This window comes from Cyphomyrmex costatus, unplaced genomic scaffold (assembly GCF_001594065.2).
Source record: "Cyphomyrmex costatus isolate MS0001 unplaced genomic scaffold, Ccosl1.0 scaffold254, whole genome shotgun sequence".
NCBI classification, from domain to species: Eukaryota; Metazoa; Arthropoda; class Insecta; order Hymenoptera; family Formicidae; genus Cyphomyrmex; species Cyphomyrmex costatus.
In genome coordinates, this window is record NW_017276629.1 from 256,151 (window position 1) to 284,126 (window position 27,976).

Sequence of the window (27,976 nt, forward strand, 5' to 3'; positions counted from 1 at the left end):
ATTGCGATTTATGCGTGCTCTTTGCTCTACATTTTCATTGCATATGCAGTTTCTTCTCCAATTGCGGCACGTCATCGCGTTGTGATTGGCCGCGTGATTGCAACCATGACATAATGTGATGAGATGTTTGTTTCTTGCGTCTAAACTTTTGTTAAAAACTATTTTTTTTTTCATTTTTTATTTTTTTTTCCTCTTAATTTAATTCCTCCTAAATTTAAAATTATATACCTATTTTATTTTAAATAAAAAAATGTATATGTTGTCGATTCAGCTGCAAAAAACAGACTTAAGATATATGTATATATATATTTAACATTTCTGTGGATGCACACTCGTTTTTTATGACAATCTGCATAAATTTATAAAGGGTTTTGAAAAAGAATCACAGTTTTGAAAACCAGCAACATAATTCTTAAAATGAGGAACGATGACAATAATTTTCTAATCTTTTATTTTATTGGTTTATTTGTTATTACTTAATTATTAGTTATTTTTATAGAAAAATAACAACGAATCCGAGATCTATCCAAAATTTTAATACGGTTAATTAAATTCGTTGAGGTGAATTTTTAATTGACTGTTTTATTCGTATGTCGATGATCTACTAATTTCATTACAATGTTACACTTTACTAATTACATCATAATTACGTTATAATTATAATAGTCATTACGGGATCATAAATTAAAGATAGGAATGTGTGTGTGTGTGCCGAATTAAATCTTTTGTTTAACGACCGCTAATAATTAGAGATGATTAATTGAGAATTTTAATAAGATTATTTAAGAAGTTTTAATTAAAGTCCTAATTAAAGAAAACAGTTATAATATACGTTCAAAAAATCTTGTGCTACAAATAATCGACACTTAAGTGCGCAGTAAGTAAAGTGCCAACAGATTCGAGCGAAATATCGTGACAGATAAATATCAGCGTTCGTGCACATTAAGCTCATGTTCTGTGAGAAAATCATGTCGACAATAGAAGCCGAACAAGATCTGTCATTTAATAATTATTTAAATAAAATATGTATATTTTTTTATATATAAATAATTTTAAAATGACAAATTAAATAATCATTATTAATCTATTAGCAGATTCTATCTTAATTTCTGTTGGTATCTCGTTGGCAATATTTGTAGACACTTCTGTAAAAATTGTAAATGCTTGTGTAAACTTTCTTTTTGGCTATATGTAACTAAGAAAAAGATTGATAATTCTGATCAGGAATGTGTGGAGATTTTTAGAATAAAGGACGCAATATAAAAACTTCCTAATTTTTTAGATTTTATCATCAGTCAATGCATTGTCAGTGAATTTTCTATCGATAATAGAAAGTTAACGTTTCAACAAACGGTTGGACAATGAATTGGAATTCATAATATTATGTTAAAAAAAAAACTAAACTAAAATAGAGGTATCCTGCTCCGAAATGAAAGCGCAAAAAGACACGTTCATAACTGAAAATATTGCCTAAACGTACGTGCTGGAAGACCGATTTTAGATGCGCGTTTCGGATGCGCTCAGTTTCATACAGTATCATCGCATGCATGTCAGCAAGATACGAAATACGAATTCAGTTTCAGTAATTCAGTTTGTCTGTCTGCGTCTGCCTTTCCGCCACTGTCGTTGGCTGCGGTAACACGTGGTGTTGCATTACGGCGCGGCGGCGGTGCAGTGTCTGGTCTGGCAGCGTCCAACCCCTCCTCTGTCGAAGGGCTCCTCGTCGGCGCGCGTCGACAAGGCGCCCGGTTCAGTTCAGTCTTCAGACTCTTTAGACTCAGGCCAGGTCAGTCGCGTCGCAGAGCGATGGCTGAACGGTGCGTCAACGAACAGGTATCCGCAGCGAATACCGGCAGGAAGGCCCCGTCAACGGCCGGCAAGCCACTATGCTGGCAACACCGGCTGTTTGGCAAGCACCTCGCACGTTGCAATTACGTTAACGACTCGAGGAAGTCAATCGACTCGGCAGCCGTCACTCTCGTTCACGAGGACGGCCGACCAGCCTGCGAGATCATCGGCATGTACTTCAGTTTCGTGAATCCTGGTGCGACCTGCGACGACTTCACCCGTCAGCTGGTCGAGCTTTACGCGAGTGTCAACGGCGGAGGCGGTGGTGGCGGCGGCGAGAAGAAGAAGAAACTCGAGGTGGTGCACGTGGTTCTCTGGAGTAACGTAACCGAGGTGCTCGACTTTGACGAGAGCTTTCGCGCTCACGTAGCCGATTTACCTTGGCTCGCCGTGCCGAATCGAGACTACGAGAGAAAAGTAAGGACCTCCTTTTCGGCATGGTCGGCAAAATCGTTTGTATTTCTTCATGCTTTCTCTATTTCTATTCTTCTTTTTTTTTTTTTAGACCTACGTGAGTTTTCTGTTTATGAGATATTTTGCATGGTTATAATATTTGTACTATTGACATTTTTCTATTGACCATTTTTTATATTTGAAATATATAGACGTACGACAATTGTAGTATTTAGTTTGAAAGAAGCTTTGAAGTCTTTTATAACATGCCGCCTTTTTCTCGAAATAAGAAAAACTAGTGATGTTGCCGACCTTGGTCGGATAGATTTATGTATAACAGTTAAAATGAATATATAAAGTAGAATGGATTCGTAAAGATTGAACTGTTTCATTGATTCGCAATCTGCAACGATTGTTCAGGTATTAAAAATTGCATAAAGAATAGTACTTGCTATAAACAGAAATAAATAGTAATGGTTTTATTTCTTCATTAATATTTTTACTATAATCAGATTTGGAATAATCGTATATTAATTAGGTTTGAAAGACCCAAAAAATGTAAATTTGAAAGACAAATAATTCAAATTATTCAATCTCAGAAAAGATCAAGTATTTGAAGAGAATATCTTTTTTATGAAAATTTCATGGATCTGCTCATTATTTGTCGTAAACGTTTATTTGTCACTATTGAATAGAAAGAACAATTTTGCAAAAGTATCTAATTTAGCTAGAAATAAATCTAAGAATAATTTTGTTAGAGTATTAAAATAATAATGTTATACGTTCAAATATAGTAAAGATAAACGATGCTTTAAAAAAATTTCGACATTTTAGCAACCAGTTTAAGTCGTAGCTACGTAATTATTTTGATGTGTGTGTGATCTGACAAAATTATCTATCTACAAATCTATGCTAAATTTTTATAAATTTTTGCAAAACCGTTCTTTCCATGCAAATATATATCTTGGAAAATAAATGTTGGATCAGAGTATCACTAAAATAAAAATTAAAGTTTAAAGTTTCGTCATTCGTTTCTTTTTACATTTTCAATATTTATAATAATTTATACAAGACAATCTTCAAAGTTAAATAAAAAAAGATTTTATTCAGTTTTGCGATATGCGACTATGGGATGTGTACGTACGAGGAGATCAAAGATAACAAAAATGTACAATTAAAAAGCTTTTTAATTACGTTAGTCGAGCAGAGTGAGAGAGAGAATTTTAGAACGCGTTCATATTGTAAACATCGCTTTAGGCGGAGATTTTGGGAATTGTATTCCCGCACGCATGGGATTTCATTCCGGCTGGGGGCGACAACACACAACAACCTCCGTTTTTCATTTCAGCCATAGGCATTTTAACCCTTTTGAACCCAGCCGCGCTATTTAAGGTCTTAAGAATGTTATTTGCGCGGACACGCCAGGTTGAGGGAGGAAAGTCAGTTTTTCATGCATGTTCGTTTCCTTCGAGAACTCACCCGTGTGCAATCTTTTTACCATTACCTGATATGCATTATCGTTGATACGACGCGGAGGTACAAAAGCACAGTACTACGACAAAGAAAATTGCGAAAGTGCAACTTGCAAGAAAAGGTTCGCGTGTGAATGACTTGGGGAGAAAGAGTGATGCTTCAGGTGTAGCAAAGTGTCTTGTTGTTGCGTGCTATCCGCTAATGCATCGTATTTCGGATTTCTCTTCGCCCGAGGGGCACTCGAAAAATTAGAGAGTACGGATTACTTGACAATAGTCGGCGCGTAGAAAGCGTAACTTTATAATAAGATTTTTGTGAAATTAAATATGGTTTTTTTTCATGAAGATTTTCTCTAGGTTGTAATGGGTCGCAATGAATCAAGCATTCGTATTTTTGTGCTTTAATACGGTTTTTAAGACGAGATTTATCTCATAGCTAGCTTTTATATGGATTTTATTTTTATCAAAACTTTCCGTTTGAGCTTTATAATAGCAATATACACGGATTATATCTCTTCCAATTAAACGTGAACAATGTTTGAAATGTTCAAACGTTATTAAAGAAACGCTGGAGCACTTTGTATTTTATTCAGCTGAGGTATTTTAAGCTCGTTGATATTTATAATAGAGATATATACATTTAATCAATCTCAATTGCGAGGAGACCGTAACGAATTGTAATCAACATGAAGTATCATCGCGATTGGTTTCCGCTCATTAATTTCATGCTTAAATCACTTTTGAGAGCGTCTCGTCGTAATCACGAATGCTTTGCGATAGTTTTGTTGAACAGAAGAAACAGGATTGAAGATTACGATTTAAGAAAATTACAGATCACTGTTATTCAGAAAGAATGATCTATTTTGTATGAAAAGTATTATAAAGTTTTAAATTTAATTCAAATACGATAACAGTTGAAACTGTCATATTCATTCAAAATAACTCGGAAAAAAACAGTTTTGCTGAAGTATGGGTATAGAAAAATTTAGCTAGATATATATTTGAAAATAAATTTTGTTGATCTATTAAAATATAATTAAGAACTGGACCCTCAAACTGCTTACTCGAATATCAAAAGTTTTTCCAGCATTGTTTTCATCATGCTTGTATTTTCTACATAATTATTTTTAATGGTTCAACAAAATTATTTTTAGATTTATATTTATAAAGTAATATTCATAAATATTTTGACACTAATAATTTTATGAAAAATTAAATATCTCGGTGAAAAAATCTGCATTTAAATTTTTTTTAACATTTTGTTCTTAAATTACATAAAATTTAAAATTGATATCTTTTGTAATATTTTTGTCTTTAAAGCGCTGCAGTTTGGTGAAACATTATCGGACAAAATAGACTCGAGAATAGACTCGACTGTACAATCTAAGGCTTATAGGCGATCCATCTTTACTTCGATGTTTCAATCAGCAAGGTTGCTTGTAGCTCGGCATTTTTAAATCGTCTCGTATAAGAAAACGCGTATCTTTATTTGCGAGCAACACTAACGAGAAAGTCACTCCATGTGAAAAAAAAGGATATAGAACTGACGACTGGGGAGCCTTCTATTCCGGATGGATGGTCGACCCATATCTTCCTCAAATAGTGTTCCTTTTCGTTCCATGCGATAATGAAAAGAATCGGAACTCGCAAGATGAAGAAATGGAAGGACGGAGATGAGTTTGTGCATAGTGTATGTTGTTTTTTTCATTCGCGCGGACTCGTGCATATGAGATTATTCATAAAAGATGAAGCGTGCATTTTCCCGAAATGTCCAAAAAACCAAGCGAGAGCTATGGAATTTCAAATCCATTCAACTCCCCGCTTGCTTTCTTTTCATATAATTGCGTTTTGAATTTTAATCAGAGAAATCAGTTTTTGATTTGAAATAATGTTACGGTTAATAATTCGTAATTTGATCTATATTTATGGGACTGCAACGTCAAAATATATTAAGAAGAAGCAAAATAATTGCAAATTTTATATACTTCGTTTAATTCTGAATGAATTAACTTTGTAATATTGTACGTTAATTATTGAGGTATTTGTCAATTTTTTTTGTAAAGAAAGAGTTAATTAAATCTTTACTGTAAAATCCATCTCCATAAGAAAAAGAAACCCACAACAAAAAATCATAGTTTATCTGGAATTCTGTGCGCGGGCAATCTTTTTATAAACATCTTGTAAACTCTCTGTTTAAAATATCTGAGTGTATTAGATCTGGATGATATCCAACTTGACAGATGTACATGCGTCAATATAACATAATGTAATTGTTTATTCACGATATAGTCAACAAAGCGACCCGCCGAAATGCTAATTCAAAAATATAATGCGGTCGGAGAGATATATATTAGACTGTTTCTACTAATTATTCGAAATTTGCTAATTAAGTTACCATATATGTAGATTAACTGACGGTTAGTTCTCTCTCTTTCTCTTGTTCTCACTCCATTTCTTCCTATTTCTCCCTCGTTTCCGGTTCATTTCCCTACATCTATCATTCCATTTTGGCGCATGATGGATTAATCTTCCATTACCCATGTACGCGATTAATCTTTCATTTAGTACCGTGCACAATTGTTAATTATCAATATGACATAATTATACCATATATTCCTGAGGATTGATTGTATTCTTAATAAATATCTGTATTATTGAATAGCTTAAACAAAACAAACAAGAAAGGATTAATATACATATATATAATATTTCATAATAAATATAATACTCTCAAAATTGTTATGTCGTTAATATTTTCAAGGAGCATCTAATCTAAACACAAGTTTATTAATATCATAATAAAAATTTATGAATATATAATAACACATTGCTATATGTATATATAGCACAACACTGCTTCTATTTGTTAATTATTTTATTAGTCTTGACAATTAATTACTGTTTCGAATAGCTTTAATTAATATTAAAAAACAAGTGTAAAAAAATACTGATTCTGCAACGTAAATAAGCAAAATCTTATCGCTACTCCATGTCGCGGTTTTCTTTTGGATTCGGTTTTGTATTTTTTGCAACCACGGTGCATGTCTATGAATTGTTCATGGCCTGTTAGTCTGAGATCAAAGGAAAAATGGTGAATGCACAGGTTGCTCGCACGAAAAGCCGTCCCGTATATTTGCAGGGGAAAAATAAATCTCGCAACGAGAGGAACTTTGAACAACGCGTCGTCGTGCTTTTTATACGGCGGCCGTTTCCTTCTTTATAATCGAATTCTCTTCATGGATTATTAATAGCCTCGTAATGAAGCAACGAAGGAATTTAAGGCAATTTTCTTTCTTCCATCCATCGAAGAGGCAATCAAAGGGACTCCAATTTGTATAAATTACTCCGATTAGTGCGACCGAATCTGTCCTGTACGAACGAAGTACTCAACCGAGGACTGGAAGGAGAAAATCTACCCGAAACATGACGGGTGTAGATGAAGATCTCTCGGCAGATAATTTCAACAAGTACTTAACATATCGCGCCGATTAGGAACGTCACGCGAAATCACGCTTCCGACGTGTCGCGACTACTCGGTCGCTGTTCGTTCCGAGAGTGACTCGTTTATCGATAACAACTACCAGGATATAAATTTCCCTTTCCTCTTTCTCTTTTTGTTAAACATCTCAGATTTATTATCGCTCCGCGCGCAGTGGGAGGGGGAGGATCTCGTTTGTCGCACCGACCTGTAAAAAGCGGCAAATCCCACGCCGACCATAACGAGCTACCTACACGCGACATTCGCTTATCTACGGACATTGCTTATATGAACAGCGCCCTTGGATAACCAAGAGGGAGTTCGAAGGGAGAGCATATATGCGGTTGTCGTCGTCGCGCGACGGCTGCAGTTGAACGCGCACGGCAGAGGCGTGCTAGACTAGACTGCGGTCTCTGTATACATAAAGGGGGGTTGGGAGGCGATTGAACGCGTGCGAACCAGTCAAAAGTGATCTCTGTCTCGCGCGCCTTTTTTTTTTCTCTCGTCCTCCCTCGGTTCTTTTTTAGCCTGGTTGCTCGCTTCCACTGGCGACCAGGGTGCTTTCGTCGGTAATGTATAAGAGGAAAAAGCTCTACGAACGAGAGAAAACACGAGACAGACACGAAGATACATAGAGCGCAATGTCGCGATAGTACAGGGAATGTACTGGACGTCACAAATGCTTGCTTGTCCGTTGTATTAGATGTATACAATGTATGCACAGAGATCGTAATTTACGGGGTCGTAATGATACGTGTGAATTTGATCACATCGGAGCATATTTCTAGCGCGTGCTTCGTATCTACAAATTTGATTGTTTATTCGATAACAATTTAACATCATAATAAATAATTGGTAATAATAATTGTGTATATTATTTTATATATAATATTATTTTCATTATACGTATATGATTATTTCAAAAACTGATTGTTAATTCTGAATATCCAATAGTCATGTAAGACGATATGCGATCGAAAATGCTCCAATATGTAAACGAATTCACGTGTTAAGATCCTAATTTCGTATATATACTATACTTCAGAATGCGCGCATATTCGTGAATTAAGAAGTGCCTTCGTGGAAGGCAATTTTCTTACGTTGGGAAGTTTTAAAGATGTCGAATATAAAGGAATAATCAGGAACGTTTCACGTCAAATAAATTATACCAAATGAAACGAAGGGGCTAATATCGGACTTTAATTCCATAAAAAGTTTCGCACGTTCTGAGTAATTTCAATCTGGATCTCGAGCGATACCGGTTTCGTCGTCGAGCACTGAGACAGGCGGCGAGGGTTCGTCTAATAACGGACGGGCGTTTACGACGGTGCTCAGTGTACATAGAGTTGAACGAGGAAAATAACGATAGCAGCATTCGCCGAGAGCGGTAGCAACGCGGGCAACGGGAGGACGCACGCGTTATCGACCGCTCGAGAGGCTCCGAGCGAGGGCGATGGCGCGAAAGCACCACCACGTGACGCGGGAGCGGGAAATATATGAAGGGACGTGCCTCTGCGCAGCTCCCTGCTTCCCTTCCGCATCCTTCTCCCCTCTCCTTTTTTTCTCTCTCTCTCTCTCTCTCTCTCTCTCTCAGCAAAAATATTATACTTGCGATAACGTAAGCGCAATCCATCGTGTTCGCTACAAGGCCCTTCTCTCTCGCCTTACGCCTCTTCTATCTCACCCTCTTCAGGCTCCCTTCCTTCCACCCCTTTATGTGCGGCCGTAACCCGTAACGGAGCATCCCGCGTGATACGAGAAATCCCGACCGATCCTCCCTCGAGATATCGGAGACGAAGGGCTCCGAATGTTCCAGAAGAGGGTCGGCCAACTTAATGCAGTTTCGGGGGATAGATTGGAAGGTTTAGACTCCGCGTACGAAGCGCGCGCGCGGATTCTCCTCTCGCTTGAATTATGACACCTGATCGACGGTTATGACGAGAAGCTGCCTCAGTGAGTTTTATCAGCGAAGAAACTGAGGATACACGTAGCCTGAGATGTTATGTTTCACTCTGAAAAATACACGTATTTGTATTAAATAATGTTATTTAATAAATATATAATAATAAAATTTTTTAAAAACGCACGCACAACACACACCTTGATATAAAAAATACAATAAAATTATTATATGATACATTCTATTTCTTACGATAAACTAGAAAAAAGTAAAATATTCCCGTGATATAAATAAAAAATATAAAATTGTCCAAGAGAGAGGAAAGAAAATTGCGTACTTAAAAAATAAATATTTTTAACGACAATATTAAGCATTAAATTATATAACTTAAATATAATTGCAAATTACTTGTTTTAAGTTCTCTATAGAAATAAATATTATAATTTTCTTATGATGTGCTTCTAAAAACTATTTTTATTTTTATTTGTTAGAATGTTTCTTATTTTTCTTTAATAGAAGTATTTTTGAATTCAATTTATATCACTTTTCCTGATATCGAAAGCTTATATATATATTTGGAATACAATATCTGCACGTAATACGAAATTCGAAAAATTTCAACTTATGTCACTTTTCTTGCGAGGGTGCGATATAAATCGATAAAAGATTTTCTTTTAACTGAAGACATTGACATGGGAGATAACACGAGAGTAAAAGCAAGTAACTTCGAAGATATTAATCGAGGCACTTATATAAGATAAATATCTTCGAATAATTTTAATCTAACTCCGATTAACTTAATTAATTAATTTAATAATAATATTTATATTATTTTAACACGCTGCTAGAAGAAAATTTTTATTATTCAACAAAACGAAATAAAAAAAAATTAACAGCCAATTAATCGCGAACGTTTTAAATTGGAAACATGTATATGTTTCACACAATACCGAATATATTCCAGACAAATTCATGCATTAAGCAAGCTCCGATTAACTTAATTAAAGATTAATCCAATCGACAGAATCGCATAAAGCAAATTTGTTAATATAATCCGTTATTTCTATCCATGTATTAAACACGAAAAATTGATTATTTATCCATATTTATAAAATATATGTCATATACGCTGCTAGGAGATTGCGAACGTATTATATTGTCGTAAAATATTACCACTGCAGATATAACAATGAAAAAAGGATAATGGAAAATTTGTTATTTAGCGAATTACTGAGAGAAATGATACGATACGATAAACCGATACATTTTCGTCAGTAATTGCCTTCTTTCTATGCAGCTTTATTCCATTTACTCTTATTCCATTACCATTATTACTCCTCGAGTAATATCATCCGTACGGTAATATCGCTTGCATCGTTAATGTAATTCTGACTGCAGCTGTTCGCGATTATTGCTACAGAATGTCTCTGGAGAAATAAGCTTTTAGCGCATCTTGTTTATTGGTGTTTATTGAGTGAGACCATTATTTTCTTCCTTCCTGCAGCATGTTAATTGTACCTGCATATACGCACACGCACTGGTTGCATTGAATAATATCAGATATTACGTGCGATATGCGTGATTTTTGACGGCACGAAATGAAAAGGAAACATTATATGTAATTAAACGTCTGACAAGTCACGCTGAACGTAAAAGTATTATTTGAAAGAGAAACAAAATTTCCGTATATTTTTTTAATACTTTTTACAATTCCGGTTTGTCTTGCGATTTTGCATGATTTTACTTTACATGATAATTATATTATAGAGAGTACAATCAGGCCTTCTGAGAAATTTTAGTTTTGCAATTAATGTTTTATCATTACCATATCCGACTGTTATTCGTATATAATTTGTATTAATTTATTTCAGACCAGATTGACTCGAAGGTATCGGATAAAGGCGGGCGTACCGACGTTGATTTTACTGGAAGCATCCAATGGGTCTGTTGTGACAAGAGGAGGAGTCGAGCGAACTATCGCCGATCCTACCGGCGTGGAATTCCCTTGGAGACCCCCACATCCGAAAGCTGCTCTCGAGGATGGTCCTCTTCTTTCGTGCGGCGCACGCGATAGTAATGAGCCTATGTTGCACGAGGAACTTCGCCACTGTTTCAAGGGGATTTACTTCAGTGCACATTGGGTGAGCAACGATACCCAAGTGAATGTTAGAAATGTTCCATCGCTTCCTGCGACAATTTTAGTTGAAAACATATATATTCGTTTCAAGAGAAATATTATCCGAAGTTAACTGTTTATATAATTGACTACTTCTTATAAAACCGAATGCTAATTTTTTAATTAGTTTGACTATTCGAATAATTTTGTATTCTCTTTACAGAAAAATGCAAAATTTTTTCTAAGATGTTTTTCATTTAATCTGAATATAATATATTATTTGAGAGAGAGAATATTTGATTATATGTATTCCTGATTATAAATACTTACATTACGTATTTGAATCATGTTATCATTAATACAATGGTTTTTTTTTAATTACATAGTGTCCGCCATGTAAAGCATTCACTCCACAACTCGTGGATACGTACCAACGAATTCAAGAAAGAGGCCATGATTTTGAAGTAATTTTCGTGAGTTCGGATAGGTAGGCTTTCATTATACACTCTTTAAATCGTTGCATTTCATTCCGAGATATTTTTGTTTCTTCCATTTTTCATCGCATACTTTTTTTTGTAAAGAATTTCTTCAACGATATGCTTTTATTCTAGGAGCGAGGATTCCTACAATGTGTACACAGAAACAATGCCTTGGTTGAGGATACCTTTTAATCAAGAAGAAAGACGTCGAAAATTGGCAAGAGCTTTTGACGTTCAAGCAATACCCACTCTAGTCATTCTAGATCCTCGTGATAATATAATTACTCTGGATGGGCGCGCCGAGTTAATTGAGGATCCAGAGGGACTGGTAATAATTTGAAAAAAAAAAATTAAAAAATTAATTAAGAGATAGTAAAAAAATAAGAATAAACTAAGTTAAATTACAAGTGTCTATGAAACATTTTAAGGTTTATTATTGCAAAATAATTAATTTTGTTAATGTTATGAAAACTATATCTAAATTTTTTCAGAATTTTCCTTGGAGCAGTAGACTAGTGAATATTTTAACAGAAAAGTATGCTACGTCATTACATGATGCTCCAGCTATTATCTTATTTGTTGGTAAGATATAAATAAAATATGTAAACATATATGTGTATTATATATATAATATATATATATTTTTATATATAAAAATTAGAATAAAGTAAGAAAAATCAGAAAAATATATATTGAGACCCAAGTTATTTAATGGTTTTCTGTTTTACAGAGGGTGAAGATTGTGAGATTCAATTTGGAGAAAGCGTACTACTACCAGCTGCACAAGCATATAGAAGGGATCAACCTGATTACGATCCAAATTACGATGATCCTGATGACGATTCTTTGCAGTTTTACATAGCTTTGGACGTAAGTATACATACATACAGAGTACCTATACATATAAGATATGACTTATAAATTAAATAGATATTATAATTAATTAATATAATTTTTGTAAGCTTCGAATATTTATGAGAATAAAAAAGTTTTATAACTATAAAATGTAAATATATTAAAACTGGAAATATTTCTTATAAATGTAAAATATTTTTAAATTAATCATATTTAATGTATGATTTTTTTACAGTGTGAAACATCGGATATTCTTCGTGAATTCATTGGTTTAGATGATGCAGTACCTCTTTTAACCGCTATCGATATTCCGCGAGGGTTGTATGTCGTAATGGAATACGGTGCCGAGATTACTGTGGACTCTGTACAACAGTTCGTCGATGGATTTCTCAATAACAAAATGCCGATAAATAAAATAGCGGCAGTACATAAAACATCAAAAACAAACGAACGTATGCCGGCCTAAAATCATAAAACGTTAATTATCACAAAATTTGTACTTGACAAATTTTATAAGAATTGTTCAAACAAAAAATGTCCTCTTTCTTTTTTATTCCTGTCTCTGTGATATTGTTCTTTACGTATAGAGAGATTCGCGTATATAGGGTGTACTTGGGCTGCGTTCGGAAATCCGAAATTTTATCCAGGTGTACCATTGTATCATTTTTTCTTTGTTAACCGATTATTAAACAAAGATATAAAATACAGGCGCATCCGGTAAAATTTTCGATCGCAGCCTTGTTCTTATATTATTCTTCGCGGTGATATATGAAATAAAAGAATATGTATTATATCAGTCAAAACTAAATCGATCAAATTGTATTTTTAAGTGTAGACGTAAACGGATACGTTAATATATTATAAATTACTAAATAAATACCGGATAAGCGTACTGGAAGTTCTTGTATTTATAAGATAGCCTATTCGTTGTTATGTAGCTTATACACGAGCAACAATTATTGTCGGTATTTAAATATCTGACACACTATTTGTATAACTACATATTTATCTTATATAGTTTTAATGTGTAGGTAATGATGAGCATTATATCAATTGTCCGATATAGCAAACGACTTTATTTATATCTGCGTTTTTTTCAGTTTCTCTGTCAAGTTCTTTTTTATAAAAGTATCATGTTTCTTAAATTATTAATGCAAATATTATTAGAATCTTTCTTTTACTTATCAATTGTTGTATCCTAGCATTTTTTATACAACACTCATTATACTCACGTGTTACTAATTCACATATCAGTCCTAATTTATATATATTAAATATTTTACAATTATAAAGCTACTACCGTCGCTGGTTAAAAAATGTACAATAAATTTGCGTTTTTTTTTTTTTAAAAAGGCACATGTCATGAGCAATAAAGTGCTTCGAGTTGTTTTAATAGTCGTTATTAGTTAAAAATTTGATTAAAGTGTGGTTGTCATATTGTCCGTCTCCGATAATTATACATCAGTGATGATTATTACGCAAGAAGTGCTGCTAAAGCATCGAGAAACTTGGATCTTTCCTCGATTTTCAGTCTTATTACTGTAAAAAAGAAACATGTTCAATATAATAAATTTCATTCTGATTCATGTAGTTCATAAAATTCTACTTCATACTTACTTGTACTATCAAAGTAGTCTGCCTCAATGTAACAATTTTTATTCTTTGCGGTTTGCTCGAATGCTTTCCCAAATAAACTGTAAAAATCATGGTTAAATAATACAAATGTCACATTTTGTTTATACTTTTAAATATTACCTTTTGGGTTGATCTTCACAAACTGGTGGTATACCAACAAGAAGACACGATCCTTCTTCTGCGTCAAATATCGCGGAGGCCACAAGAGGCCACTCGGAAGCGCGTCTATTTCTTGAAGAATTTACATATGCTTTGAGGACAAATTGAGCCAACATAATTAAAGGATGATAATGTGCAAATAAATAATTATCTATATTCCCATCCGGTACATTAACGTATAAAAAGGAACCAAAATTCTTTACTTGTTTAGCTTCTAATATACTCTGTGCAGTTTTAAAGATATTATGCAGCATAAGTTTTGCTCTTTCAATACCACTTTCTAAAACATCCTTTTTTGTACGTGTTAAACAGTCCAGCGCGTCTAAGAAACAACGTTGCGGTTGTCTGTCTTTTGTCTGTAAAAGTATAATCATGTATATAGTTAAAAAGGTATTATAACATACCATACTTAATGACTGCTGATTTACCGTCGAATCCAGTAAAGCCAACATAGCATATACCATATCTGATGCACAATATTTAAAACGATAACCATATTGGAGAGTAAAACTAGTACCAATGATGCTATTGACATTATATTTGCCAGCTAATTTTTCAACCATCTGCTTAAATTCTTGTCTAAAAGTAAGATCCATTGCACGAAATAACTGTCTGGATTGCACCAGAGGTAATCCCATTTCAGCTAAAACTTCCTTCAAACGTTGTTCCCCTCTAATAGACCATAAACGTAACGACACCGCAGTTGGCATTGAATACTTCAAGCTGGCTTCAACAGTCCAGTGACGATACAATGCTAATTGCAGACTATTTGTTATCATTAAGAAATTAATATAATATACTTCAAATTTAAGTAAAAAATAATATTTATATGAAAGGATACTCTTTGTCGTAAGTAACTTTAACAATACTCTGCTGCTGCTTGTCAATATCAACACCTTGTCTATGTGTTAATCTTGAAATATGTGCCTGAAGAGAACCTTCCTCAAGAACGATTATTCGTGACTCCACCTTACCAAGGATAGATTGTTCTGTGGAACCAACTATGGCCCACCATGCCATATCTAAATTATCCTTCGACATATTCCAAGCCATTTCAAACACCACTATTGCGCTCTTTAATAAAACAAAATATGTAAGTTTTCAAAATAGAATTTCCTTATTGTTATCGAAAACATAAATTATAATGCATACTGATCTGCCATAGTAACTGTATTGTGAATAATTAAAAAGAATAGTTTCTCTATTTTCAACCCATTGTCTTCGTTCACTTCGTTTTAATATATCTTCTTCATTCAACCTTCGCCTTTTACTTTGCCTGCCTTCAGTTTCATCATCTGATTTATCAATCTCTTCCTCTTCATCTGACTGTATATGATTAAACAGAATTATAGAAAATAGAGAAAGAGAATAGGACAAAATAAAACAATTTGTTACATACACTATCATCTCGATATATATCATTATATTCTGGAATCTCATTGTCTTCATCAGGTTTACCAAGAATACATATTTGACTTTCTGAATATATATTAGTTAAATCATAAGGTCTATGACTATCGAGAATAAAGAATATAACAGATTCGTCTGGTCGAAGTAATTCCACTAAATCTAGAGTACCACCACAGTTTATCATAACAACATTCTTTATCTAAAATTTTTCTCAAATAGATTATTATTGTCAATGATAATGAATACAGATGATCCTTTGTGTTACTACCTCTTCACAATTTTCATCAAAGGCATTTATCATATCCTGAATACCTCGGACAGGTACAAGAGTATATATCATATGATCATTTTTGAAAAGTTGTTGCAGTATTCTACAGGCACAGATCGCATCAACATCAAAGTTCACTAGAAGTAAACACCTCTGCAAAAAAAAAAAAAAAAAATATTAAAGATTTTTATATAATACAGAATTATTTGAATAATACTTGAATAATCTTATATTGTCCAATCTTCAAAAACATGAATATTAATTTAACAGAGAATTATCTATTGTAAAGCATATAATAGTAAGCTATTTACATTGTTTATTATAATTGAAAAGCAAAAAATTAAACATGAAATAATTCTTTAATTATTAAACAAAAATATAACTATTATATAAGAGTATATAAATACAAATATTTAACAAAAAATTATTTGTTATATAAAAAAACAGTATTATATTCATTATTCATTATTAATAAAAAAAATAAAAGAATCATATATGGTTTTTTTAACAGGGTTGGCTAATGCTAAGTTAAACGTTAAGTTAACAAGTTAATTAATTTTAACTTAACTTATTTATATTTTCTATTTTTAATTTTTTAACTTAATTTTATTATATAATATTTTATTGGTAACTATTAACTTTTAATTTGACTTTTTTGAAGTTAGCCCTCAGACACAATGTGAGGGGATGACTACATAATTCAGTAATTTTGTTTTTTATATTGTAGTTGAGCCCCTTAGTCGCCAAGTGACAAAAGGCTTATGTTTATAAGGCAAACTTATGCCACTTGTCAACTAAGGGGCTCAATTGTTAATTGTAAACAAAAGTAACCAACAATATGAATATGCTATAAGAAAGGAAAAATACAAAATATTATAAAACAGTTAAATTTTTCTTTTTTCGAAGGGGGTTGTTTGTTTGGATCAAATTTAATTTTTAACTTTTAATTATATTTTTTATTAACTTCTAATTCAATTAATTTCATTATGGATTAACTTATATCTTAACTAAGTTAAATTTTCAAGGCTGTTAACTTTAACTCAACTTAGTTAAAAAAAAATGTTAACTTACCCAACCCTGTTTTTTTACTTATCTAAAAGAAAACTAGAACTATATCTAGCTATAGAGAATATAAATTTAACAAAGAATTATTTATTGTAAAGCATACAACAAATATATATGTATATATATATATATATATAGTTTGTGTTTATATTATTGCGTATATATATTATATTGTTATTAAGAGGTTTCTATCATTAATAACAAAGAGAAAGAAATCAGACATATATAAAATTTTGTATAGAAAAAGATAATTTATTGCAAAGTGTATAACAAACATAATTTACGTTAGATTTAATTATTATTAATAGAAAATAAGAGTCAGACATGTATGATACGATTTTCTGCTCATCTAAAAGAAAGAAAGAATAATGTATACAATAATGAATTAAAGTATACATTTAATTTAAAGACTTATTTGTTGAAAAGCCTGTAAGAGAGAGATAATACACGCTATGTTCATTATTAATAAACTTTATTGATAATACACGTTTATTGTTAATACAAAAAAAAAGCAAAGAAATGATCAGACTTTCACGCGACCCATGTCTAATCATTCAAAGAAAAGAAGAAATTATATGTAACTGCATAATTTATATAGAAAGAAAGAATGAGAAAGCCTGGCGAGTGATCGGAACAGTTCCAGAAGAGCCGAAATGGCATCCGAGAGAGCTCGAGAAAAGAGACACCAGGTTGCAAGCAGGTTGCAGAGTAACCTATAGATACGCAATAGACACACAATATACCGCCGTGAGGCAGAACGCAACGTCGACTCACGTTTCTTTGTATGACATCGTAGAAATCTTTCTCCAGGTTCGTCACGAACATGTTGCGACCGTCTACGACAGACGAAACATCGCAGATTTTACGACGGTCTCGCGCGCGGATCTTAAAACGGGTGATTTAGCGCGAAAAATCCAAACGGTCGGATCACACGGCGTCCCGTTGCGCGCGACGATCGCGCGACTGCTGTCTACAGTCACAGTATATCTGTGCTATAGTGTCGGCACCGGTGAGAGGAGGTTACTTCCGATAGCGCCATGACCCCAGGATTCGATCCGGTAGGGAAAACAGCTGTTACTCGAGTGTGACAGTCACATGCGATAGATAAATCTACGTTTTCTCGATAACAATTACAAACATGGTGGAATTAATACTACCATTTATAGTTAATTTCATCATGAATTTGTAAACTGTTGTAAACAGTGCTTTGCTTATATCGATACTCGAGTCTCTTAATTCGATGAATCGAGTAACTTCGGATCTATCGCTGGATTCACACTGCGTCCGATTTCCGTTGTACGACGACTCTGCAACCAATCGGGGCCGGGATTCCCTAGCCAATGAGAGCCGTGCTTTCTTTTAGGATTGTCCTGCCATTGGCTGTCGCTAGTTAACGATAGTGACAATCATCGATAAAACGTTTAGAGAATCCCGGCCCAGTTCAAGCAGTAGATAGATTTGAAGCACACATTTTGCGAATCTACCGGATATTACCCCAAGAGTTTACAGGTGCGATCCACTTCACGCTGCAAATGCTTTGAAGCATTCTTTGATTGGTCAATTTGTAAAATTCTTTCTTCTGATTGGTCAACGAAGCATTTGCAGCGTTAAGTGGATCGCACCCTAAAGAACATGCTTGTGCGATTGAATATTCGTTAACAGGACGTCTACATTCGGGGATTAACGATGTGAAAAATATGATATCGATAATACTAGCTTTAAAAGAGAGACACGCAACGCAATTTTAAATTACTTCGTCATTAACAACTTCTGCGATAAACTTTAAGTAACAATAGCAGACGGACTAAAATAACAAGGAATAAATTGAAGAAAAACACGTGATAGTGTTTGCCAAAAAATCATTTTAATAAAATCACATTAACAAAAAATATCATTTTTGCAAAATTCTTAAATTACAATAGTTGTATAAATAAATATTACTTCTCTTGGATATTCTAACGGATTATTATCGCCTCACTGTGACTTTAATTAACACGTCCTGTTTACTGTTTTCTGTATAAATCGCAAGTACAGCTTGCATATTCCGATCTAGTTTCTGTGAACACTGTATCTTTAAAGGAAATTTCTTTTTACTAGATAACATTCCTTTTGCAGGAACAACACTGAAATAATCTGAATTTGATAGACTGGTCTCAAATGGTTCTGCTTCTTTGAAAAAGCTATGAATAGTCACGATTGCTTCATTTTTTACTGGATGAGTTAGGGTGATGGTATACGGTGTTACGGTGAATTGATCTTGCAATTCAGGATGTTGACTTTATATTCTGTAGTTCTGTAATAAAATATTAACAAGATATTTTAACAAGAAATCTTTAAATTGACACAGTCATAAAAAATCTGATATAAAGCATAATGAGAAATATGCATATCAGAAAACTCACTTGCTCCACCTGCTTCATCAGTATCATAATGAACGGGCAAAATTTCATCCGCACATGCCTCCACTGTGAGCATTATCTCATATTGATGAACGCCAGTGCATAGATCATTTAGGTTTTGCTATTTAAATACACGCTGTCACTATTATATAAACAGTAATGAGGCTAAATAATATAATTTATTTGTATAACTTACAATAGAATCGTGAATTGACGTTATGTCAGGAATTAATTGCTCCCCAGGAAAAATTGTACATATGGAATGCACAATATACTTGAATGCTTCATTTTCACTTTCAATCGATTCGCCTGACTCTTTTAATTTATTATACAATCTGACAAAAAGAGTACGTTTATCAGTTTGACAAATATGCCAATAAATGTCTATTTGAATATATAATGTATGGTTTACCTGCGTATTCGCCAGCGGGTTGGTTCATCGCCACAAGTAACTTTTATTGTTGCCACATGCGTCACTTCCGAACGTTGCAGTAACGCAAAGTCTTCTCTGTTTGGATGAAATTGTATTATTATTTCTTGTGATTCATTTGAATTAAGTATTATTTCCTTTGGATTTATATGCCAAATGGAATGCATTTTTGAAGAAAAAACTAAAATATATGAATTTATTTTTATTTCGTTATATATATATATATATACAGGATATATGTAACTCATATTGATATAACACACATATAAAGAGAATAGGAAGATTAGTCAAACCTTTCGGTATGATCGTGATTTTGGCGAATGAATGTAAGTCGCCAATATTATCTAGTCTAATACCAGCGCTCAATGTCATAGTTTCAGAATATAAATTGCCAAGTGGCAACCACAATTTTTTACTCAAATCTTTAAATGGTCCCGAAATTTTTACTTTACTGCAACCTCCATATCCATACAAATAAGATATCTGTCAATTGAAATTATAAATATTCTCTTCCTCTTGTTAAAAAGTAGTAAGTTATCATTATAATTATACCTACTTTTTTAAACTGTCGAGAATTACTACTCCCTCTTGTATAATGCATGATAATAATTTTTGCAACTACTGAACCTATGCAATATGGGCTGAATATAATTGCAAGTGTCTTAATTTCTTTACGTTGCATTACTAGTACCATAATCTGTTTATCTCCGAGAAACTGTAACAGATATTGATGTATATTGTTTGACTTTTTCTTCACATAGAGAAATAACAAAATATATATATGTATATACAATACCTTAAAACTCTTACTGTCATCATATATGTAAATTATAATTTTAATCTTGTTATTGCTCGTATTGCGAATCGTAAATTCTTTAGTTTCACTTTTTCCTGTTTTTACACTATTCCATACTAGGGCAGAGTGTGTAGCTTTGATTGGAATTACATGTCTTGCTACAGCCAAACCAGATACTGTACCGATTGGTGAATTTCTATCGCAAGGTCCAGATCTATACATAAAAAGATTATTACTTATAATAATAATATTAATAATACTGCATGTGCACATGCGTGCGCAAACTCATAAAAACATTACAAAACCTACCTATTAGATGTTACACTTTGTGGCGGTGTTGATGGGCTTAGAAATATTGCATTATTAGACGTATAATGTAAAGAATTTTCCTGTTCTAATTTTAATAATTTTTTAGTACTTATAATGTAGTGGTAAACTTTGTTTCCAGCAACTAACTTAATCTTTGCATATCTAAAAAAATAACAATAAATAATTAAATAGTATGATATGGTTAAAGTATAAATTTATAATTTAGAAATTAATCATTACTTTTCATTATCTACAAAGTTTGCATCTGAAAATTGTGGTTTATATACAATTAAGAATGAACTCCTTTCTCCAACTTGCAAAAATATATTATCTGGCTTTATAAAAAAATCTTGCGTTGCATTTGTATGTCCTTCAAATGGTACGATAGTAGCGAACACATGAATTGCCATATTCCCCGAGTTAATAATATTTATCGATTTTCCTTGCTGTTTTGAAACAATTATCGGTACTTCTGTGTCGACGATTTGGATTTTACAAAAACCTATTTGTACGTAAAGAGGCACTTCTTTTTTAAGTAATATAGTGTCATCCTTCGATTGTACATATGCAATTAGTTTGCTCTGCCAATGTTGTGGCTGTTTCTGCAGAGAATCTATTTAACAAAACTTTCTTACATATCCAATAAACCAATGTCTGTATACAAAATTATACAACCAGTATAAAAAAATACTTACCTACTGATGTAGATCGTGATATGTCACATTTTATGTTAGTAATACATTTTTTAAGTGGTCCAAGTAGAAAATGCATTGGTCCATCAATACTAAACATTTTTGTGCCTTCCTACGAATTAAAAATATATAATCAGTTTTTAATACATTAATCCAATTACATTTTATTAAATTCGTATCTCACCTTTAATATTGACAGTTTTATGGATACAGCAACATTGTTTTTATTAAGAAATGTTATAGGCAGAACTTTGGTTGTTTCGTCTCCGATGTACTGAAAATCCAAGTTTTGTTTGTCAGAAGGACATACAATATCAAGCTCAAGTTGCTCTGGATTAACAAAGATTATGTGTTTCATAGACCATTTTGATTTTGTTATCATATCTGATAAAAATATATTTAGTACTACAGATATCGGTTTACACATTTTTATTACTTTTACTTTAATCTAAAAGAAAAAACAGTCCGGTTATTATTGTTATAAGTAAAATTCATTTTTAGTTGATAGTGAATTATATACCTTTGTGGATCGAGTACTCTTAGAACTTATTAAAATTTCCTTCGAAGGAATATTTAATTCAATATTTTGTATATCTCCTACTACTTCAACTAACTTAAAGATATACGTGATCCATTCATATCCATTATTTATGAGTTCGACATTTACTTCATTCGTCGTACCAACAACACAATTGCATGCTTCTTCAGTATTCTTGCCAAAAACGACGTTCTCTGGAAAAAAAAAAATTGTCATATCTAAGCACATATATCATATTTTGAGTTAGTAAATAAATGAACTATATAGATATACTATTTGAATCAGTCTGCACATCCATATTGTTCTGAATATCGTATGCTCTTTCTCTGTCGATGTTGCTGTTACAATATAATTTTTAGTGTTACATGAGGAAATTTAATATTACTTATGTCTATTAGCATGTGCACTTACCTGTGTGTTACTCGTATGAGTGTTGAATGCCTACTGCAGACCTCTGAGGCTCTGACCATAAACATAGAAATAGAATTTATGCTCTGTCCCTTTATTCCTATGTCCATGCCTCTGACCTTGTATATGCTTATCGTTTGCGGTGTTTTTGTTTTCCTTCTGTCTCACGTGCGCGTAGACACACACTATCTTATTTCGTAACTATTTAGCATCCACGTCGCCGCGCGTCGCGTTTTGTTGAAACGCTGATCACTTTTGGTCAGAGCAAGATAGAGAGAGTGAAATAATTTACAGAGTGTGAAAAAGAAATGTAGCTCACTGTGTTATATACTTTCTCGCAATACTTGGATAGACGAAACATATTCACAGAGTAATAATAACTTACAAATAGTTATAGATAATTGAGGGGCTGGATTCAATAAGGGGATACGCGTGGATTTCGCGGAATAAGTATTGTCCGCAGGGCTAAAATTTTGGACGATGCTCTAATTTCAATTTTGACGATTGATTCTTGTAGAAAATTTCATAGCGCATCTTTTTTGTTTTTAAATCAAATTTGTGTAAGCTGGGCCGAGAAAAAATGTCGGACGCTCGGACGCGATGTCGGGACTCGAAACCGAGGACCTCGTATGTAGTTCGAAACACAAAGCCACCGCCTTGCCGCGGAGCCACACAGCCCGACACGTAGATCTTAATTGATATCTTACATTTGTAATTTTTTTGGTTTTCAAGTTATAAACAAAAAACGCAATTTTTTTAATGAAAAAATTTCAATAGATTTTTGTGTTCAACTCGCCATATCTCAGCCAAAATATGAATATTTTTCTTTGAAATTTTAACAGAATAAACTTCGATGTGTTTCTCGAAATATAAAGCATATATAATAAGTTTCCGAAACATTTCACAGCCAAATATGCCGATCAATTTTTCAAAATATTTCTCTCGAATTCGTAGTTTTATTCATTCGATTACAGAAGTTATCGTACAAATTTTCAATTCGTCAACTTTTACCGGTACTACAATTTTGTTTATTAGTTAAGGAAGTTTTTTGAAAAGTTTTTTAGCTCTTAAAATATTATGGTTGTAAAGATAATAACGATTTATATGTCGATCCGATTACGTACGCGCTGCGCGCAACGCGAAATTTCGATCCGTTCGCTTCGGCGAAACAAGGGTATCAATAATGTATCAAAACATAATATATTTAAGGGCTCCCGAAATCTTTTTCAACTTCTTAATTCTTTACAGTTGACAAAATAAGAATTATGCCAGCTGGAGGCTGCACACCAGCGCAATGTCGTTGCGCGCGACACGCGATATCCAGATAGCTTTAGAATGAGGACATCGGTAAAGCTGTACGCTTATTGGATATCGCGCGTCGCGCGCGACGAACATAGCGCTGGTGTGCAGTTGGCATTAGAGTATTAATATCAATAAAAATTGTCAATAAAAATTGATCACAATAGCGTAACTTAATACTCTAATTCTTATTAGAGTCTAATTATAGATCTAGTCTAATTATAGATCTAATCTTCTTATAGATCTATTCTTCTTCTCCGTATAAGCAGCATACGGTTTGTAACTTACGTGACGCATATCCATGACAACTGCTTGTACAGTAAACAGTGCGTGCCGCATGGTCAACTTATGCCAGCTGCACACAAGCGTGATGTTCGTCTCGCGCGACGCGCGATATCCAATAAGCGTTTAGCTTTAGAATGAGAACATCGGTAAAGCTGCACTGTGCGGCATTAGGCGTACTCAGGCTCGTATTTTCAGCACTCAATTGTAACCTTTTGAGACAATTTACCACTTATATATATTAATTATTTTACATAATTGTTAGTTACTTAACTGTTTTTAGGTGTAAACATGAATCAAAAGAGGAAGTGCGTAACAATAAGCAACAAGCAACAGATAATTGAGGAGATTGCTTCCGGATTAAGAGTTAAAGATGTGGCAAGAAAATACGGTATCACGTCAAGTTCTGTATCAAAAATAATGAAACAAAAAGATCATATCGCTTCCTTTAGCAAATCCATGCATCATGCACAGTTAAAAAAAGTAAGTAAGATGAGATGCCCAACGAATGTGGATGCAGTCCTTTACACATGGTTTTGTCAACAAAGGTCATGGGGACAAACAATTAGCGGACCGTTATTATGTGAAAAAGCTCAGGAAATTAATAAAATATTAAATGGACCTGCATCCTTCATGGTAATTATTTTTTAGCATTTTATTCTTAATACATATACATTTGGACGTTGTGCTCTGCAAGTTCTCATTTGTTATTTTCTGAAAAATCAATAAAATACTCATTCGATGTGTTTTTCTATAAAACGAAAAAATCTGGCAGAAAAAAAAGCTCTGTCCCGCGAACCGAGATATTAATCACTAAAGTTCATGACTATTCAGGTTTGGATATCTGTCATACCAATTCGATATATGCTGTGATCATGCGTGTATACAAGTTTTGTTGACAGATAAAATATTTCTGCTATAGAATAAGATATTATAATGTCGTATACAATAGAGCAATTGAATGCGAATCTCCTTGGTTTACTGTCCAAGATGTAGTTGGAAATGCAAACTTGTGGCCAAAGTTCATTCGAAAATTATTTTGGAATCGCAATTTAACTGATCACAAGCGAATGCTTATTGTGAATTTCATGTATTTAAATGTAGTATCTGAGGATTTCTTGCATGATATATTATCTTTCACATTGAAAGAAGTATACACATAAGATCAAAGATGCAAGATTTACTACAGATTTCAATATTTAAATCACAAGGTATTATTAATTTTAATTAATGAATCAAATATATCATAAAAGGTTAGTAAAATTTTTCTAAATTTATAGGAATTTGGATGATAAAGACGGAGTCGTGTCTACAATTATCATGTTTATTTCAAAGATATGTTGGATTTAAATTTTAAAGAAAAACAGATACTGTCTAAAAACACAAAGTCACTACTTTAAAAACACAAAAATGACTTTTTAACAGTGCTTTTCTGTTTTTAAAGCAGTGACTGTTTGTGTTTTGAAGCAGTACTTTTGTGTTTTTAAAACATTAAATTTGTGTAATTAAGGCAGAGAATATTTTTTAAAAATTAATTGATATTGGACATGTGATGACAATGCAGACGAGATGGAAATTTAATTATATTTATAAAAAATGTAAAAATATATAAATAATGTATAAATAAAAAAATATATATATAAACATAAATATATAATTAAAAAATTCTAAATATAATCTAAACTAAAATCTAATTCACAATATTCATAAATATATAACATGATACATACATACATACAATAGTAAGAAATACGAAAATATTAGAAACGTGTTAATGTTTACATAGAACTAGATTTCAATGCAATTTGAAGAAGACTTGTTGCTGACTTTGCGGTTATTTTCTTTTTTAGGTGCTTACTTATAAAAACGCATGCGCGATTTTCGTCGATTTCATCTTTACCAAAGATCTATATTTAATAATTTTGTTAGCTGCAAAATTTATTGTTTTTAGGCTAGTAATGGTTGGCTGCAAAAATTCAAACAGAGACATGGCATATGTCAATCCTCTATACAAGAAAAATTATCCTATAATACTGAAGAAATTAAACATTTTCCTGAAAAATTTCATTCATTTGTCAAAGACCATGGATATACTTTACAAAATATTTATAATGCCGATGAAACTGGATTATATTGGAGGACGTTACCTCAATTGATTCTAACTGCAGAACATGAATTATCGGCTGCTAACTTGAAAGTTAGTAAAGAACGACTAACAGCGATGATGTGTGCAAATGCCAATGGGACTCATAAATTACCACTACTCATTATTGGTAAATACAAAAATCCTAGATGTATGAAAAATGTATGTAAATTGCCAGTAATTTTTACCACTCAGAAAAATGCTTGGATGGACAGGACAATATTTTTTGATTGGTAAGTTAATTCTAGAATATAATTTACATAATAAATTACTTATAATTCTTCTATTAATACTTTTCTATTAAAATTTATATTGTCATGATTCTCTAGGTATACTAACGTTTTTATAAAATTGGTGCTTGAAAAACAAACTGAACAAGGCAGAAATGAAAAAGTTCTTTTGATATTAGACAATGCTCCATCTCATCCAAGCGAAGATCAATTGAATTCTGTTAATGAGAATTTTAAAGTTGTATTTCTGTCTCCCAACGTAACTGCCATTCTACAACCAATGGATCAAGGGATTATTGAACAAACTAAACGAAATTATAGAAAAAATGTGCTACGTCTTCTGCTGGAAGCAAATTTATTACAAACAGTTTTTTTAAAAAAGTTGACAATTCTTGATTGTTGTAACATGATAGCTGAAGCATGGAATAATGTTTTATTTAATGATTTGAGAAGAGCTTGGAAAAATTTACTATCTATAAATGACGCAGTAGATGTAACTTTGAACGATAATTCGAACGGTCGTGATGAATCCGAAAATTGTTTTAATGAAATTTCAAGCGTTTATACGCAAAACGAGATTCAGTCATGGATTAATATTGATAGTAGAGATCAAGGTTGGGAACCGCAAAATATGAATGATATTATTGATAATTTGCAAAATAATAATGAGCATGAGTCTGCAGAAGAAGAGGAATCACATGATGAGAATGATTCTAAGTCAGTTAAATTATCCAAAGATATTATTCAAGCTGTACATATTTTTAAAAATTGGTCACAACATCAACAGGAATGTACAATGTCAGATTTTATTTCTATTACAAAAGTATTGAATGTAGCTGAGAAGCTGTTAGGGCAGTAAAATTTTATGTGAAGATTTAATAAGTATGACAATTGTTTTAAATGAAAATTAATTTTTAAATATCAGGAGACGCGGTAGTGTTCAAATCTCTTATTCCAAGCCACTAAGTCCATTTTTCGGAGTGCATAATTACTAAAATATAAAAAATTTTGAATTGAACGTTATATATGTCTTGAAAGACGGCATTGCTACGAGTAATTTGAGCTAAAAAAATTTTTGAAATCGGTGAAGCCGTTCTGGATATATAACCGATCGAAAAGTGACGATTTTCATAAGAAATGAAGTAACATCTTCTTCTCTGTCTGCAGTCATATGCACCTCTCTTCTGTCTCACCTTTCACTCACATCTCGACCAACTTCGACCCACCGTACCTCCTCCCCCTCCTCTGCCTCCACCACCCTTCTCTTTCACCGTATTTCATTCTCGTTGTATTACTTTTTTTTTTAGAAAATTTATTACTTAATTATTACTTATATTTAAAATGAATTAAATAAAAGTAACGTTTAATAACT

General features: G+C 32.8%; 4 protein-coding genes across 5 annotated transcripts; 2 read left to right on the forward strand and 2 right to left on the reverse strand.

The window, feature by feature from the left end:
- The first annotated feature begins 1,803 nt into the window (after positions 1 to 1,803).
- Positions 1,804 to 13,334, forward strand: LOC108774457 (nucleoredoxin). Its single transcript, XM_018540566.1, has 7 exons — positions 1,804 to 2,265; positions 10,963 to 11,232; positions 11,594 to 11,694; positions 11,819 to 12,014; positions 12,178 to 12,268; positions 12,417 to 12,556; positions 12,777 to 13,334. Exons 1-7 carry the CDS (start codon positions 1,807 to 1,809, stop codon positions 13,005 to 13,007), a joined length of 1,488 nt encoding a protein of 495 aa, XP_018396068.1. The 5' UTR covers positions 1,804 to 1,806; the 3' UTR covers positions 13,008 to 13,334.
- A 513-nt stretch (positions 13,335 to 13,847) lies between these two features.
- Cdc45 (cell division cycle protein 45) lies at positions 13,848 to 17,984 on the reverse strand. Its single transcript, XM_018540562.1, has 9 exons — positions 17,853 to 17,984; positions 16,014 to 16,166; positions 15,735 to 15,944; positions 15,488 to 15,661; positions 15,177 to 15,409; positions 14,764 to 15,100; positions 14,297 to 14,691; positions 14,159 to 14,235; positions 13,848 to 14,080 (listed from the first exon to the last, which is right to left on the reverse strand). The coding sequence occupies exons 1-9, from the start codon at positions 17,901 to 17,903 to the stop codon at positions 14,016 to 14,018; spliced, it is 1,695 nt and encodes a 564-aa protein (XP_018396064.1). The 5' UTR covers positions 17,904 to 17,984; the 3' UTR covers positions 13,848 to 14,015.
- Positions 17,985 to 19,290: 1,306 nt separating this feature from the next.
- Positions 19,291 to 23,367, reverse strand: LOC108774438 (uncharacterized). 2 transcript variants are annotated; one of them, XM_018540544.1, is made up of 14 exons: positions 22,654 to 23,359; positions 22,516 to 22,580; positions 22,225 to 22,436; positions 21,889 to 22,152; positions 21,708 to 21,816; positions 21,253 to 21,625; positions 21,013 to 21,174; positions 20,704 to 20,917; positions 20,464 to 20,622; positions 20,201 to 20,390; positions 19,890 to 20,088; positions 19,674 to 19,812; positions 19,481 to 19,598; positions 19,291 to 19,371 (listed from the first exon to the last, which is right to left on the reverse strand). In XM_018540544.1, the coding sequence occupies exons 1-14, from the start codon at positions 22,758 to 22,760 to the stop codon at positions 19,343 to 19,345; spliced, it is 2,340 nt and encodes a 779-aa protein (XP_018396046.1). In that variant the 5' UTR covers positions 22,761 to 23,359; the 3' UTR covers positions 19,291 to 19,342. The 2 variants fall into 2 exon arrangements, 1 of the variants encoding a protein (XP_018396046.1); XR_001940725.1 differs by lacking the exons at positions 19,291 to 19,371; positions 19,481 to 19,598 and having other exon boundaries at positions 19,734 to 19,812; positions 19,890 to 19,985; positions 22,654 to 23,367.
- Positions 23,368 to 24,269: 902 nt separating this feature from the next.
- On the forward strand, positions 24,270 to 27,889 carry LOC108774436 (jerky protein homolog-like). The gene is made up of 4 exons (XM_018540541.1): positions 24,270 to 24,438; positions 24,515 to 24,867; positions 26,183 to 26,607; positions 26,704 to 27,889. Exons 1-4 carry the CDS (start codon positions 24,369 to 24,371, stop codon positions 27,461 to 27,463), a joined length of 1,608 nt encoding a protein of 535 aa, XP_018396043.1. The 5' UTR covers positions 24,270 to 24,368; the 3' UTR covers positions 27,464 to 27,889.
- Positions 27,890 to 27,976: the final 87 nt, after the last annotated feature.